Source organism: Trichophyton rubrum (assembly GCF_000151425.1).
Source record: "Trichophyton rubrum CBS 118892 genomic scaffold supercont2.1, whole genome shotgun sequence".
Lineage (NCBI taxonomy): Eukaryota > Fungi > Ascomycota > Eurotiomycetes > Onygenales > Arthrodermataceae > Trichophyton > Trichophyton rubrum.
In genome coordinates this window covers 3,947,043-3,961,480 of record NW_003456428.1, presented here as the reverse complement: position 1 = coordinate 3,961,480, position 14,438 = coordinate 3,947,043, and the positions used below count along the sequence as shown (strand labels likewise).

At 48.9% G+C, this 14,438-nt stretch overlaps 6 protein-coding genes across 10 annotated transcripts in view; 4 read left to right on the top strand and 2 right to left on the bottom strand.

Moving 5' to 3' along the window:
• Positions 1 to 1,225: 1,225 nt before the first annotated feature.
• On the bottom strand, positions 1,226 to 4,412 carry TERG_11723 (uncharacterized protein). The gene has a single exon (XM_047750792.1). The coding sequence runs from the start codon at positions 3,150 to 3,152 to the stop codon at positions 2,112 to 2,114; it is 1,041 nt and encodes a 346-aa protein (XP_047605442.1). The 5' UTR covers positions 3,153 to 4,412; the 3' UTR covers positions 1,226 to 2,111.
• A 262-nt stretch (positions 4,413 to 4,674) lies between these two features.
• On the top strand, positions 4,675 to 6,215 carry TERG_01486 (uncharacterized protein; the record flags this gene model as incomplete). Its single annotated transcript, XM_003239453.1, has 3 exons — positions 4,675 to 5,515; positions 5,578 to 5,720; positions 5,790 to 6,215. 3 exons carry the CDS (start codon positions 4,675 to 4,677, stop codon positions 6,213 to 6,215), a joined length of 1,410 nt encoding a protein of 469 aa, XP_003239501.1.
• A 928-nt stretch (positions 6,216 to 7,143) lies between these two features.
• On the top strand, positions 7,144 to 9,034 carry TERG_01485 (uncharacterized protein; the record flags this gene model as incomplete). The annotated part of the gene is made up of 2 exons (XM_047747768.1): positions 7,144 to 7,390; positions 7,420 to 9,034. 2 exons carry the CDS (start codon positions 7,144 to 7,146, stop codon positions 8,373 to 8,375), a joined length of 1,203 nt encoding a protein of 400 aa, XP_047603733.1. The 3' UTR covers positions 8,376 to 9,034.
• Positions 9,035 to 9,050: 16 nt separating this feature from the next.
• TERG_01484 (uncharacterized protein) lies at positions 9,051 to 12,151 on the top strand. Of its 4 annotated transcripts, XM_003239451.2 has the most exons (5): positions 9,243 to 9,384; positions 9,450 to 10,552; positions 10,606 to 10,943; positions 10,998 to 11,433; positions 11,510 to 11,666. In XM_003239451.2, exons 2-5 carry the CDS (start codon positions 9,463 to 9,465, stop codon positions 11,575 to 11,577), a joined length of 1,932 nt encoding a protein of 643 aa, XP_003239499.1. In that variant the 5' UTR covers positions 9,243 to 9,384; positions 9,450 to 9,462; the 3' UTR covers positions 11,578 to 11,666. The 4 variants fall into 4 exon arrangements, with proteins under 4 accessions (XP_047605440.1, XP_003239499.1, XP_047605439.1 ...); XM_047749304.1 differs by having other exon boundaries at positions 10,998 to 11,666; XM_047749305.1 differs by having other exon boundaries at positions 9,051 to 10,552; positions 10,606 to 11,433; positions 11,510 to 12,151.
• A 17-nt stretch (positions 12,152 to 12,168) lies between these two features.
• TERG_01483 (calcium-binding protein NCS-1) lies at positions 12,169 to 13,116 on the bottom strand (the record flags this gene model as incomplete). Of its 2 annotated transcripts, XM_003239450.1 has the most annotated exons (4): positions 12,169 to 12,348; positions 12,402 to 12,697; positions 12,771 to 12,856; positions 13,106 to 13,116. In XM_003239450.1, the coding sequence occupies 4 exons, from the start codon at positions 13,114 to 13,116 to the stop codon at positions 12,169 to 12,171; spliced, it is 573 nt and encodes a 190-aa protein (XP_003239498.1). The 2 variants fall into 2 exon arrangements, with proteins under 2 accessions (XP_003239498.1, XP_047605438.1); XM_047749303.1 differs by having other exon boundaries at positions 12,276 to 12,697.
• Positions 13,117 to 13,536: 420 nt separating this feature from the next.
• The window catches only part of TERG_01482 (uncharacterized protein), a gene marked incomplete at its 3' end in the record, with an annotated part of 1,231 nt that continues 329 nt past the window's right edge, over positions 13,537 to 14,438 (top strand). Inside the window, exon 1 of the mRNA XM_003239449.2 lies at positions 13,537 to 14,435. Within this exon, the coding sequence (XP_003239497.1) occupies positions 13,783 to 14,435 (653 nt within the window). The 5' untranslated portion in view covers positions 13,537 to 13,782. The remainder of the gene's footprint in view (positions 14,436 to 14,438) is intronic.

Here is a 14,438-nt window from a genome sequence, read left to right as displayed (position 1 = left end):
AGCTCTTCGTCCCCATTCCGTGCTTGAAACTTAGCTAGGACCTGAAGAAGCTGGTTAATGGAATTGTTACTCTCGAAGCTGTCGACCTGACAGGTCGCCAAATCGGCCAGCTGCTCTGTACGGATGGTCCTGGAAAGGCCGAGAATTTGTGCATATCGCGGATCCTTACAGCCAATGTCAATGAGATGAGTTACCCACAGCATTCCTGCATCGCGGTCTTGTAAGCCAAGGAGGAAGGTCTTGAATAACAGAAAATGTGCTTCCTTGATGTCGTGGAAAATGGGGTTCTCAACGTCCAGGAGTGAAATTACATCCTGTCCTGCTGGCGGAATATCACCCAATTTGCACTTGACCACTTGATAGCCCTCCTTATCAAGCTGGTCCAAGATTTAAGTGACAGCAGGTCCTTCGTCTTCAAGAAGAGCTGTGATCTTTTTCGTGGGCGTCGAGCAGCTCCGCCTTACGACCATTGTGACCGTAAGCTGATGAGGTTCGTCTGCATCCAGGGTTACGGCCTCAATATTGCCAAATTCTGAAGCACCAAGTTTTGAAATCCACCCTTCTTTGCTCAAACGAAGTGTCCCAGCCGGCTCGTTAGCAACATTTGACCACCAGGTTGGGAGTAACCCGAGCACATAACTGACCCATTTTGATGAGGGACAAAGTTCTTGCAGAAACAATCTGCCATCGGGGCGTAGGAGCTTTTTGATGTTGGCCAGACTCCCTATAACATCTTCTGCCTCGTGAAGAGCGTTGACGGCTATAATGAGATCATATCCCACTTCTTCAAATCCCTGGTCGAAGGGATCCTTGCTTATATCGAAGCTCGCAAAGTCCATATTTGGAAATAGCTTCTCTTGAGTCATTTTCACAACATACCCAGGGCTAGTTATGTTGTACTTGGAGCAGAGAATCTCACCATCGGGACGAGTCAATTCGTCGACAATAAAATGATGCAGCGACACACCCTTTCCGGCTCCAATCTCTAAAATTCGGAGGTTTGGCTTGGAATGACCCAGATGCTGAATAAATTCCGTTCGGTCCATTTGTCCGATAAATTCATAGACAGGTATGAGCATTCCATCTGAGAAACCATTCCCGAAGCTCTCGCCAGACAGGAAAGAATCCATATTTGTGCAAATCTGACAGATGATACTGGCGACTGGAGCTGCGGCTGTGTCCGCTAGCCGACTAATTATACCTTCGATTCGGGCAGAGATAGCCTCATTGTCAAGGCCTGTCCAAGTCCAGGGTAACCTGGTAACTATTGAGGTGGATTGAGCCCGGACCCAAGCCACGTATTTTGACAAATGGGGAAGCATAGGGCTTCTTGGAGATTCGGAAAAGCTCCGTTGGGACAATAGCAAGCATATGTCCCCAAGCTCTTCCAGTAGGCGTAGGTGGTCTGTACGGCCGGCAGGTGCGTGTATGAGCTCATTCATATGCAAGAAATCGATGTCAGGCCTCCATTCACACCTCGATGCTGCGTGTGCGTCTGGAAGCTCGGGTGCACCGGCGCTATCTGCGAGTGACATTCGAATGCCGATGGATTCCACGACCGTCATGCCACCAGATGTGCAACGACCATCCCCAATGACCGAGAAATTACTGGATAGCTTAGCTGAAACGCTAGTGACTACGTCCGAAATGCACCTGTTGACACTAATTTTATCGATGCTGGTTGGGAGCCAGGCCTTAGTTTTGCGTGCATATCCATTGACCGCCGCAGCTCCAAGAATCTGGAGGGTCCCGTCAAGCACAGTAGGGTGGATGTGGTAGTTGACCTCATCTCCTTGCCTTCCATTAACAATGTTTCCCACTGCCTGTTGATGCGAAGTCGAAGCTAGAGAAGAAGTGCGCTGACGGGGCCCTGCCAACCACTTCCTCATCGATTAAAATCTGGTAATGCTCCCCAATCTCTTTCATATAGTATGAATGGTAGGCTTTATCAACTTGGAGCAGCCTAGCCAGTGTCTGCGGCTGTTTCTCCTTGATAGTAGCAATAACAGATTTTACAGCATCGATGTCTCCTGAAATCGTAACGCTCTTGGGAGAGTTATCACAGGCGATCGTTACATTTGGGACGAGATACTTTTCAGTCTCTCCCCAACTCATTCCAATGGCTGCCATCGTTCCTGGTCGCTTCTGCCTGCCCGTAAAGCCCCACGATGGTGCGCAGTGGTGATAGCCTCTTTAGCTGTAAGAGCCCCGGAGGCGTATGTTGCAGCAATTTCACCACTAGAATGGCCCACGACTGCATCTAGGACAACCCCTACTGATCTGAGAGTATCTACCAGTGCAATCTGGATAGCAGTGCAAAGTGGTTGGAAAATTTCGGCCAAAGATAGTCGGCTCCTTTTGCCTGGTCTCTTGAGCTCTTCTTCGATTGTGTACTGAGGTTGCTCAGCATCAATGGTCTGTAGGTGCTTATCAAGAGTTCTGATGCTAGACTTGAAGACTTCATTCGATCGAAGCAATTCTCGTCCCATCTGGGGCCATTGGGCACATTGACCAATAAAAACCTTCACGACACTCGGGGGTTTCACTGACTTTGATTTTGTAGGCTGCGAAACACTTTCAACGACACCATTACTGACAATTGCAAATGCCCTGTACGGCAAGTGTTCCCTTCTCGCCAAAGTGTAGGCCAAATCACTCACTTTGTCCTGATTCTCCTCAATCCATGCTTTGTAATTGTCAATTAGCTGTGTGATTGACTTTGGCGAATTTGCTGTGAATAGTAGAAGCTGGGGTGTCTCCAGAGTTTCGTAAACTGGAGTCCGGATATTGTAAGTAGCGGCAGATTCTAGAATAACATGGGCATCTGCACCACCGATCCTGAATGAATTGACACTGACCCGTTCGAGTCTGTCTTCTGGCCACGGAGTTGGTTTCGTGGGCACTGTGAGCTTGCAATTCACAAACGGAATGCTTGGATTGGGATTGTGAAATTTGATATTTAGAGGGATTATACGGTGTTCAAGTGCTTTCACCATCTTCAGGAGTGATACCAAGCCAGGTGCCGCTTCAGTGTGTCCGAGATTTGGCTTGACTGATCCTATGTGGACGCCTTTGTCCCCAAAAACTCTGGCGACCGCTTTCGCTTCAATAAGGTCCCCAGTGGGCGTTCCCGTTCCATGGCATTCGACCATGGCAGTTTCCGCGTAGTTATTGATACCCCCCAGCTCATATGCTCTCCTTATTAGGGCTTCTTGTGCATCAGTGCTAGGCTGTGATAGCGTTGGAGTCTTCCCATCCGCGTTATGGGATGTGGCTCTCACGACAGCCCGAATTGGGTTGCCATCTCTAAGGCCATCCGCTAATGGTTTGACGAAAACCGCTGTAACCGCTTCTCCACGGGCGTACCCGTTGGCATCAGCAGAAAAAGTTTTGCATGAACCGTCCGTAGAGAGGACCCCCTATTCCTGCATCGCCATTGACGTCCCCGGTGCAAGAATGAGATTTATACCCCCTACTAGCGCGGATTCACAGTCACCTCTGCTAATAACAGCGCAGGCTTCATTCAAGGCCACTAACGCGGAAGAACAAGCCGTGCGAATCGTCATGCTATTTGAGAGTGTCAGTCTGGAAACGTTTCAATGTCAATATAACTCAGGGATATACCTAGGTCCTTGTAAATTGAACTCATAGGATAAGCGGTTGGCCACAACAAAGTCTCCTGGGCCAGATATACGATGTATCCCCCATGACTGAGTCTCCTTCCAAGCATCTTCAGCCAGTCCTCTCCAAAATTGCCAATATAAGTACCAATAGTCCTACCTCTCCAGTTTGTCACACCTGCATCCTCGAATGCTTCTCTTGCGACTTCTAACATCAGTCGTTGCTGAGGATCGGCTCGCTCTGCCTCTGTGCGCGTCATGGTGAAGAAGGACATCCAGAGCGCCGATATCGATACTTTCATCTAGAAAGTATCCGTACTCTGTTGAGACAGTTCCCGGTTGTCTAGCATCCGAATAGTATGAGTTGATGTTATATCTTGACTCCGGGACACGGCATCGACCATCTTTCTTTGCCAGGAGGAAATTCCAAAGTTCTTCAGGTGTCGTTAGGCCACCAGGTTGACGACATGCCATTCCACAAATTGCGATGAGCATTTGGCCATTTCAATGGACCGCCTCAGCAGAAACACCATTTACGCTGTTGGTGTCGGGTAATGAGCCTTTCGTATGCACACCGTTAGTTGAACGCCCGTTCATACTGGCTCCATTCAGTTTCGACTCCATTGTCACGTCCTGGCCATCATTGTTGCAATTGTTGTTTATAGTCATGACTGTGATTCGTTGCTGATGTTTGTGAGAAATGAAAGCTAGTTATCTGTGTCATAGAAGCAGCTTTTTCTTCTCAAAAACTTCAAAATATGATCCCTGCTGATACCCTGCACTTGTCCCCCTATAGTCTACAAAATAGCTTTAAGCCGGGTCCCATACCGGCAAGCTCCTCCTTTCGCTGGCCGGAACCCGTGTTAGCGATGAGCCGCATCTCGAGCCGCATCGCCGACGGGACTATTCACGATCTTAATTAGGTAATATATATATCAAATTGGGTGTGAAGTAATTCGTCGTATTGGCTGATTGTATCACTAAACATTTTTAGTACCACTCTATAGCTTTTGAACTGCCGCAAAAAACGTTCTTCACTACCTACAGTTTCACCATGGCAGCTAACAGCAAAATCATATCTGAGGTGGTCTCATGGATTAAGAGCCAAAAGCCTGTGGGCCCCCAGATGAAAGATGCTCCAACATTCTACCGAAATCTCGAGGAGGCTTTAGATATTCGACGATCTACCCAATCTATGCTTACCCGAGGTCAAAATACCTGGAAAACCGGAGATGCCATAGACTTCTGCTCCAACGACCTTTTGTCTCTAGGGCTCACAGGAGAACTAAGAACCGAGTTCCTAGCAGAGCTGGCAAGGCATCCCGATTTTGCCCTGCATTCAGGTGGTTCCCGCGTGATGGACGGCAACTACGACTATATCGAGGAGGTAGAGCAAGAAATCGCAGACTTTCTTGGGTCAGAGACAGCTCTCATGTTTAATTCGGGCTCTAATGGAAATATTGCTATCTACACTGCAATCCCACGGCCAGGAGATGCTATTGTGTACGATAAACTAGTCCACTTCAGCACACACACGGGCATGACTGCTTCGTTAGCCACGATTAAGGTTGCATTCCGTCACAATGATCTCGACGCCTTTCGAGAGGCGATGTCATCTACGATGGACTCTCAGCCCATGCTAAAAGACGGCTCGTGCTCGCTACTCGTATCTGTAGAGTCGATATATAGCATGGATGGAGATGTCTGCCCTTTGGTGGAGCTTGAGATTGCTAGAGAAATCTGTCCCAAGGGCAACTTTGCCTTTATTGCTGACGAAGCCCATGCCACGGGAGTTGTTGGTGAGCGGGGTGTCGGTCTTGTCAAGTTGCTAGGCCTCGAGAAAGATATTGCAATTCGACTCAATACCTGCGGAGAGGCTTTGGCCTGCCCTGGATGTGAGATCAGAACTCAGGTTGAACATTTGAGAAAATTGATTAACTAAACATATCTTTGGAAGGTGTTGTCCTTGGAAACACAACGGTCCGAAACACGATGCTAAACTTTGCCGGGTCTTTGGTGAATACCACGGCCCCCTCTTTCCCTTCGGTTGCAGTTGTTCGAGCAGTCTACAATCTGATGAGAACTGGTTCCACCCAGAAAGTACATAGCCGCTTGCAAATCCGCGGAAAACCTTTCCATGCTACATAATAACAGCAGTAAATGATTTAGGCGCAAGACAACATGCAGCACCTTGTCAAATATTTCTTCAAAACCATTACTTCCAACCCCATTTGGGATAAAGCAACTGATACGGGTATCTTGTTTATTCCCCCGAGCGAGGATTATGAGTCCAACGATTTTGTGATGCATATAGTGCCAATCTGGACCCGACAAATGTACAACTGGTGGATTTTTTTCCACCTACAGCTAGCAAAACTAGCGGTTGTCCCTATAGACTACCCGCAGGTTCCCAAAGGCAAGTCTCGAGTCAGGGTGATGATCCATGCTGGAAATACAGAGGCGGAGGTGGATTATTTGGCAGCCTCGATTTGTAGCTTTGCGATTGAGATGATTGAGATCGAGGAATGTGGTGATAAGGGGAAGTTACCAAAAGCCGTGCGGCAGATCTACGCGTTGATGGCGGCGAATGCGTGAGACAAGAACGTCTATTGGAATATGTGGAATTGGTTGGTTCCGCATAAGCTTCAACATTCTTGAATGCAAATGGTCCTAGAAAATATCAGGAAGATAGAATTGCATAGATAGAGGCAGGCTTGGAAACATAATGATATTGTTAATTTGCAGCCTCGACCAACGTAGACAGATGTAAATTTTGCTCTCTCTATAATGGTATCACACGACATGTGTGTATGTATAGTTCGACTTCAAGTTCGATAACTTTTGTAGATCCGCGCAACACGGACACAATGTCCTTGTGTACGAGTAGTTTGACGTGAGAGGTAAGAGCCTCATCGTCAGGCCAAGCTGTCAGATCGTACTTAAAGTTTATGGCTCAGCTGCGGGCCGAGCCGCCGCCACCGGATCCCGGGCTCCCCTTCAATCGCTGATGTAAACGCACTCCCATCTCATACATACTTAAATTCCCAGTTTGTGTCCAGGGGTAATCCTAAGAAGCTTAGCAAAACCAAACTATTCCTCGATTAGCAATCTCAGCCATGAGTATACATATAACACTGGTAATCACTTCTGCCAGAGGGTCCTATTTCGCGGATATCGTGTGTGCCCGCTATTTAATCATAGACGATATTTTCAGTATTATTTACCTCGGGGTGGCAGCCGGTGTCTACTTCAAGCCGGAATATGCCATGTGTGGATCCAGAGTCGCGGCTATTACTATTCTATCCACAATAATCATCCTATCAAAGCTTTTCTATCAGCTCTTTCTCTATCCTCGATTCTTCACGCCGTTAAAATGCTTTCCCACCCCATCAGTGAGCAATCACTTTTATCTGACTAGTTACCTAGTTGTAAGTTTGACTCAGATAGATATAAGATTGTCTAGAATCGACACTGACTCACAGGAAACACGAAGAGCCTGTTTTTTGACACCCCCCATGCCGAAATGAAGGTGTGGGCGAGAGACATTCCCAATGAAGGGATCATTCGCTACTACATCGCGGGAAACCTCGAAGGAATCACAGTAACCAGTCCCAAATTACTAAGCGAGATTCTAGTAAGCAAAACCTACAATTTTGCAAAGCCACTGGTGATACAGCAAGGATTGGGTCGGCTGCTCGGCAATGGCATCTTGCTTGCTGAAAACGACGAACACAAGGTAGAAGATGACCGCTTACTGTCTCCGGTTCTATGTTTTAAAATCTCATGGGTGTCGATATAGTTCTAACGCAAGAATCATATGCCAGCCTTTGCATACCGTCATATAAAGAATCTCTATCCTGTGTTCTGGTCCAAGAGTATAGAAATGGTGAGATTGATTCGAAAGGAACTAAAAGGTCGAAAACCTACCGAAGACATACGATTGAAGTCAGGAACTGGGCCGGCCGCTCTTCGCTGGACATCATCGGCCTGGTGGGAATAGGCCGGGACTTCGACTCCCTGCGCAAGCCTGAAAACGATCTTAGTAGATCGTATGGAATGATCTTCACGGCCCCTGACGTAATGACCAAGGCCCTTTTTATGCTTGGAATGCTCCTTGGAGACACGAAGTGGCTGGCAAAATTACCCACTAGGCGGAATAAGACCATTGATACAGGTCGCAACAATATCCGCAATGCTGCACGGCAGATGATCGAAGAGCGCAAAGCAAAGATGAAGGATCCGAATGGGGAGATCGGCGTTGACATTATTTCGGTTGCAATGCAGAGCGGCAACTTTGATAACGAAAACCTCGTCGACCAGCTGATGACCTTCCTGGGCGCCGGCCATGAAACTACCGCTGCGGCTCGTCAGTGGGCTATATACTCCCTTTGCAAACACCCGGAGGTCCAGACCCGCCTGCGTGAGGAGGTTCGCGCTTATCTACCACCTATTAATGTCGGGAATCCAGGTACTATTGACGCTGCTGCGGTCGGTAACCTTCAGTATCTAAACGTTGTCTGCAACGAGGTTATTCGCTTCCGTCCGTCGATACCAAACACCGTCCGGGTCGCTCTCAAAGATACTACGTTGATGGGCAAGCCTATTCCTAAGAACACACAGATCGTTATTTCGCCGGAGCTTATTAACCACATGCCAGAGTTCTGGGGCCAGATGCGGGCCAATTCAACCCAGATCGATTCCTGGGCCCTGGAAAGGCTAAAACGGGCGGTGCAACCAGCAACTATGCTTTCTTAAGCTTCCTCCATGGTCCACGGAGCTGCATTGGACAAGGTTTCGCCAAATCTGAGCTTGCCTGTCTTCTCACTGCAGTAGTGGGTAGCTTTGAGTTTGAATTGAAATACCCAAATGCTAAACTAGAGGTGCGAGAACAAGCAACTATCTCACCGAAAGACGGCGTCCTGGCCAAATTCACTCCCTTAGAGGGATGGTGATATGGTGTATCCGACGGACAGCCCACAGCTTCCTTTGAATATGGAGCTTCATGTCTCCATGTTTGTTTTCGTAAATGGATAAAATGCAAGCTGTTGTTGATGTTGATATTGAGTTGATTGAAGTAGAAGGACGCTGCGTTGCTTAGTCAGCTTATGTGCGACCTTGGCCAATTTGACAGGGACAATAATAGTAACACCCTTAAGATGCCATTAGGATGGGGTATTTCGGGGTATCACAGCGCTTAGTAGTGTTAGGGATGCTCAAAGAAGTGGGCAGGAGAACCCCTGATGTCCGCCGGGATTCGAACGGTTGAAAATAACTAGTTATCGGGAAACTCCATTTCTTCTTGGATGGCAGGCATGGCGAGTTCGGTAGAAAGTCCCAAGACAAGAGGCCAGGTAGCGCAAGACGCCATATAATGGAGTCTACCAGGGCCAAAGTCGACAGACAGCCCATGCCTGGAGCATCAAATTATGCATTCAAAGTCGCCGCAGATGCCAACCAAGGGGGCCTTTGAGCGGTTGAATTTAATATCGATATCGACGCGGAAAAGTCAAAACCAGCTTAGCTTGACGGCTGACTAAGCAGCCGCATCAGCTTCTTCCTTTTCGATGCTTGAAACCAGCAAAGCAAGACGAGAACGACAACGACGACGACAGCAGAGAAAACAGACTGTCATACAACACCTGGATAACTAGCTATAGAGTACAGTCTTCCAGCTGAGAGAAGAGCTCTGCCGCCGTTTCATATCCACGGGCTCGCATGTCTCCCTGAGCTGGCCTGGGCCAAAAAGTCACAATACTGCATCCATGTAAGCCATTCCTCCTCCCTGGACACTGACGAGGAAGACCACCGCCAGCTCACGGCTTGACGCAGCAGATCAGCGACGATGTGGTCTCAAAGCAAGTCGCATCTCTTGCTATCGCTCTTTGCCCCGATCCTTTCTTCGGCCTTCTATCTACCTGGCGTAGCTCCCACCTCCTACGACGTCGGGCAGAAAGTTCCACTTCATGTCAATCATCTTACACCAACGGTGGCCCAGGATGCCCAGGTTCACTCCGTCTTCTCTTACGACTACTACCACCCGTCATTCCACTTCTGCAGGCCCAAGGATGGGCCTAAGGATGTCCGGGAGTCCCTAGGCAGCATCATCTTTGGCGATCGCATCCTCACCTCACCCTTTGAGCTACACATGGCCAAGAACGAGTCTTGCAAGCTGCTCTGTCCGGAGGTCAAGTTTGACGGGCTTAGCAGCCAATTCGTGAATCACAGAATATGGCAGGGCTACAACATCAACTGGCTCATCGACGGCCTCCCTGCTGCCCAGATAAATACCGATGACCAAACAAACGAGCAGTTCTACAGCCCCGGTTTCCTCCTAGGTGATATTAATAGCGATGGACAATCGTTCCTTCACAACCACTACGATATTGATATTGAGTACCATCGCGTTGCCGGGCTCGGGACCAAGGAGAAGTACCGCGTCGTTGGGGTTCTCGTGCACCCGTCGTCCAGGAAGACAAAGGTGTCTGGGGACAAGGCTGATTGCTCTGGCAAAGACATTGTGCTTCTGGATGGCACGGCGGATACCTCTGTAGCTTGGACGTATAGTGTCACTTGGCGTGAGTCTTCCACCGCTTGGGCGACTAGATGGGATAAATATCTACATGTCTACGATCCCAGTGTTCACTGGTACTGGCTTATCTACTCCGCCGTCTTCGTCATCTTGCTCGTTACCCTGGTGAGCAGCATCTTGCTCCGGGCCTTGCGGAAGGACATTGCGCGATACAATCGTCTGAGTATGATCAACATGGATGACTTCAATGACAATGGTGACTCTGTGGAAGATGGCATACAGGAAGATTCAGGCTGGAAGCTAGTCCATGGTGATGTGTTCCGCACTCCAAACCACCCGCTTTTGCTCAGCTTGCTGGTAGGAAATGGTGCTCAGCTCTTCGTCATGACCGGCATCACCGTTGGTAAGTTTTCGAGACTTCTCTTGGCTCTTTTCTGTGGTCTAACCTATCGCTAGTATTCGCACTCTTTGGCCTCCTCTCACCCTCCAACAGAGGGTTCTTGGGAACTGTTATTTTAATATTATATACTCTCCTTGGCTTCGTCGGTGGCTACGTCGCCGCAAGAACGTACAAGTCATTTGGAGGTGACTCTTGGAAGCGATTGATCATCCTCACCCCAGTACTCGTCCCAGCCATCGCGTTCTCTACCTTCTTCTTGCTCAATCTTTTTGTTTGGGCTAAAGGATCCAGTGGTGCTGTTCCGTTTACCACTATGCTTCTCACTGTTATCATCTGGTTTGTTATCAGCGTGCCGCTTAGCGTTGCAGGCAGCTGGATCGGACTTAAGCTACCCGTAAGCATACCTGCGTTCTAACCCAGTGTGTTTTAAATATTAACGCTCCCATAGGGCTTTGAAGGACCTACCAGAACCAACCAGATCCCCCGTCAGATTCCTCCAGCAGTCTGGTCTCTCCGCCCTCTCCCATCAACACTGATAACTGGTATGCTCCCATTCGCCACTATTTTTGTGGAGCTATACTTTATCATGACTTCCCTCTGGACAAACAAAATCTATTACATGTTTGGTTTCCTCTTTCTGTGCTACGGACTCATGATTATGACTTCTGCAACCACCACCATACTCCTCGTCTACTTCTTGCTCTGTGCAGAAGACTACCGATGGCACTGGAGGGCATTTATTGGTGCCGGTATGACCGGCGGATATGTCTTCCTTAACGCACTTATCTTCTGGGCAACCCGCGTCAGTTTTGGCGGTGTGACTGGTGCTGTTCTATATCTAGGCTACTCTGCACTCTTGGCTTTCCTAGTCTTTGTATTAACAGGTAAGCTCCACCCTATTTCCAGATGTCTTACAATCACAGACCGTAAGCTGATATAATTTTCCCAAATAAAATTTAGGCACCATTGGGTTATTTGCCAGCTGGGCCTTTGTCCATAGGATCTATGGCTCCATCAAGGTCGACTAAAATCATTCATTGTTACATCATTTTTATTCGTCAATGCTGTGATTCAGTCCCGTACTATACTTCTCGGGGGTCATTCCTAGCGCCCCCCTTTTTTCTTTTTCTCCCCCATCCTAGACTGGATTTTATCGTCTCTGTATTACCATCCCACCGTTTGCCCTCTTAATGACCTAAAACTGGCAGGTTGGCTTTAGATCTACGATTGCTATCTTGATGAAAAAATAAAATCTTGTATACACTTTTTTTTCCCTTACACTTGCATCTCCATTCCTGATATCCCGGGAATTGGCCAAACGGCGTAGTTACACAGGCAAGAGATATGATAGCACAACACAGCAAACGGTAAAACGGAAAGGATAACTATAGGATATAAGGAAGTACCAAGCAAACACAAGCCTGGATCATCGAACGGCATCAGCGAGATGTGGACCGTCTAGTAAAATAACAGTAATAACATGAGTGGGGAAACAAAAATAATGACAGCATGACTGAGGGTAGTTAGTTAGTTGACTGTGACGATAAGGCAGGAGGGAATAAAAATAAGTTTATAAAAAAGAGAGAAAAAGAAAACGCCGCCATGGAATGGATAACACCCTATACTAAGCCATCGTACAAGGATAGAGCACTAACTATAGTCTCGTCTCGCTTGCTTCCTTCCTTGAACTCGCTGATATCCAAGCTTCCATTCTCATCCTTGTCCATCATCCGGAATATTTTCTGTACCCGTTTTTCAGGAGTGTCTTCGTCCTCAGGGAGCTTGACCATGGAGCCAACCTACGAAGGTCAGTAAACATACTTAAATCAGACTGTCTCGGTAAGTAGCCTACCATTTTATAAATAGCCTCGACGATAGCGAGCATCTCTTCGTAGCTGATCTTGCCATCTCCATCGATGTCGTATAACTGGAACGCCCAGTCGAGTTTATCCTCCATCTTACCCCTTGACGTGACGGAGAGGGCACAGATGAACTCTTTAAAGTCGATCATACCGCTTCCGTCTGCGTCAAACACACGGAAGACATAATTGGCAAACGACGAAGGGTCGCCAAAGGGGAAAAACTGCCGGTATATCTTCTGGAATTCTTCTTTTGTAAGGGTGCCGGACGGGCAGTCTTTGAGGAAGCCTATCAAATTGTTGGTTCAGCAGAAATACCTCAACGAGGGTAAAGCTTGATTCATATGCTTCGGCAGACGGACCTTTATACCACTGTTGGAGCTCCTTCTTGTCAAAATGTGTTGATCTTTGAAGCTCTTCGAGCTGGCTGGGCGATAGTTTGGACTGCCTGCGGAGGTAAAAAGCGACCCGTTAGCCGGTAGCCTTCACGAATGAATACACGGGGGAGATAGAGAGTATTGGCGAGTTTAGATCGAGGCAGCATAGCTCTTCAAGTTTAAGGGTGAGTAGATGTGCCCTCTGATCAGGACCTGCAGGAGAGCCTTGGTGTTTACGATAGGCCTTCCCCCGCAAAGCCTTGGGCGCGGGGAGGTGATCGATCGCGAGGTTGCAGGGAGAGGTCCAAGAGGTTACTCACGATTTACCCATGCTGTCGTGGCTCCTTGCGCAGGCCTAGGTAGCGGGTATATCCTTTGTATCACGGCGAAAAAGTCGCGTACTCGACGCTGGCTGGAGGATAGGGTTGTTGGTTGGCGAGAGCAGTTGCAGCGGCGGCTGGCGGGGCTGCAGCGAACTAACCAGTAACTATATAGACAACTGGTCGAGGGAGGCGGGCGAAACGAAGCCGAAGCGTAGATGAGGAGCAGGGCTGTAAAACGCGTAGGTAGCTGCACCTGGCAAACAGTTGTACAAGGCAGAGGCCGGAAGCGTTTAATGATGTTCGTTATCCCGTAGGAGGTTGAAGGACTCTGAGGCGGAGTTTGAGGGCGGGAGGCTCGGCGGAGGACGAGGTTAACAAAACTTCCGTACGGCCAGTCTGTAGCTCGCGGCGGCGGCGGCGGCGGCGGCGTACGCACTGCAAAGGCGACTATTATTAGCTAGTATGAGCAGTGATGCCAGTTTGATGCGATTTCTTTTCACGCCTATGTCCTACACTCAATTCACCTTGTTCTTCCGCTGTCTTCGTCTTCGTCTTCTGGTTCTTCAATATACACTCATTACGTAAGCATATAACTATCCAGCGACTTCACAGCTGGAGAAGAAACGAAACGCAGCGGAAGAGCGGCACAACACGATGCAAGGCCGCGAGATACCATGAATGCAGAGATACTGGCGCCTCTCACCTCCTTGGAGGCCCGGCTGAACGCCCTACTTGCCTCCATCACGTCGACTCCTACGGCATCTGGAGCTCCGGCAGCAACAGTCTCTCTCCTCGAAGCGGACGACGCGCTCACCAGCGCGCTGCAGACTCTGAGAACCCACCAGGAAAACTACTCGAGGATCCTTCGGCTGCGTGCTGAAGCCCTCAGCCTGGAGGAGCGGGTGCGGGAGACCGTTCGGCAGGTCGGGGAGCTAGGAGACGAGATCTCTGCGGCGGCGGGAGAAGACGACGACTCGGACGAAGACAGCGACGATGAGGCCGGGAGTGATATTGAAATGAGCGGGAAGGGCAAAGATGGGACACGGAAGAATGAAGTGGACTACAGATTGCTACTTGGATTTGCTAGACGGATAAGCAAGTACAACAACGAAGCTGCTGCTGATGCCTCCAGCGCAAGGGTACTGTCAAAGGAGAAGCCACCGGGCGGTGACACGGCAGCAGAGACAAATGGCGAGGTAGCAAAGGAAGACGGAATAGCTGCAGGCCATGGGCAGACAACCAGTGTTGGTATTGCTGCCTTGCCTCAGGACACCGTCTCCTGGCTGGATGAGACCGCCAACTGGACACGGCTCATGTCTGCACTCCCGTA

Coding starts and splice junctions, on each gene's coding strand:
- TERG_11723 (XM_047750792.1), bottom strand. CDS start 3,152: ATGGTCGAATGCCATGGAACGGGAACGCCCACTGGGGACCTTATTGAA.
- TERG_01484 (XM_003239451.2), top strand. CDS start 9,463: ATGTGGTCTCAAAGCAAGTCGCATCTCTTGCTATCGCTCTTTGCCCCG. Junction 10,553..10,605: donor CATGACCGGCATCACCGTTG/GTAAGTTTTCGA, acceptor ACCTATCGCTAG/TATTCGCACTCTTTGGCCTC. Junction 11,434..11,509: donor CCTAGTCTTTGTATTAACAG/GTAAGCTCCACC, acceptor AATAAAATTTAG/GCACCATTGGGTTATTTGCC.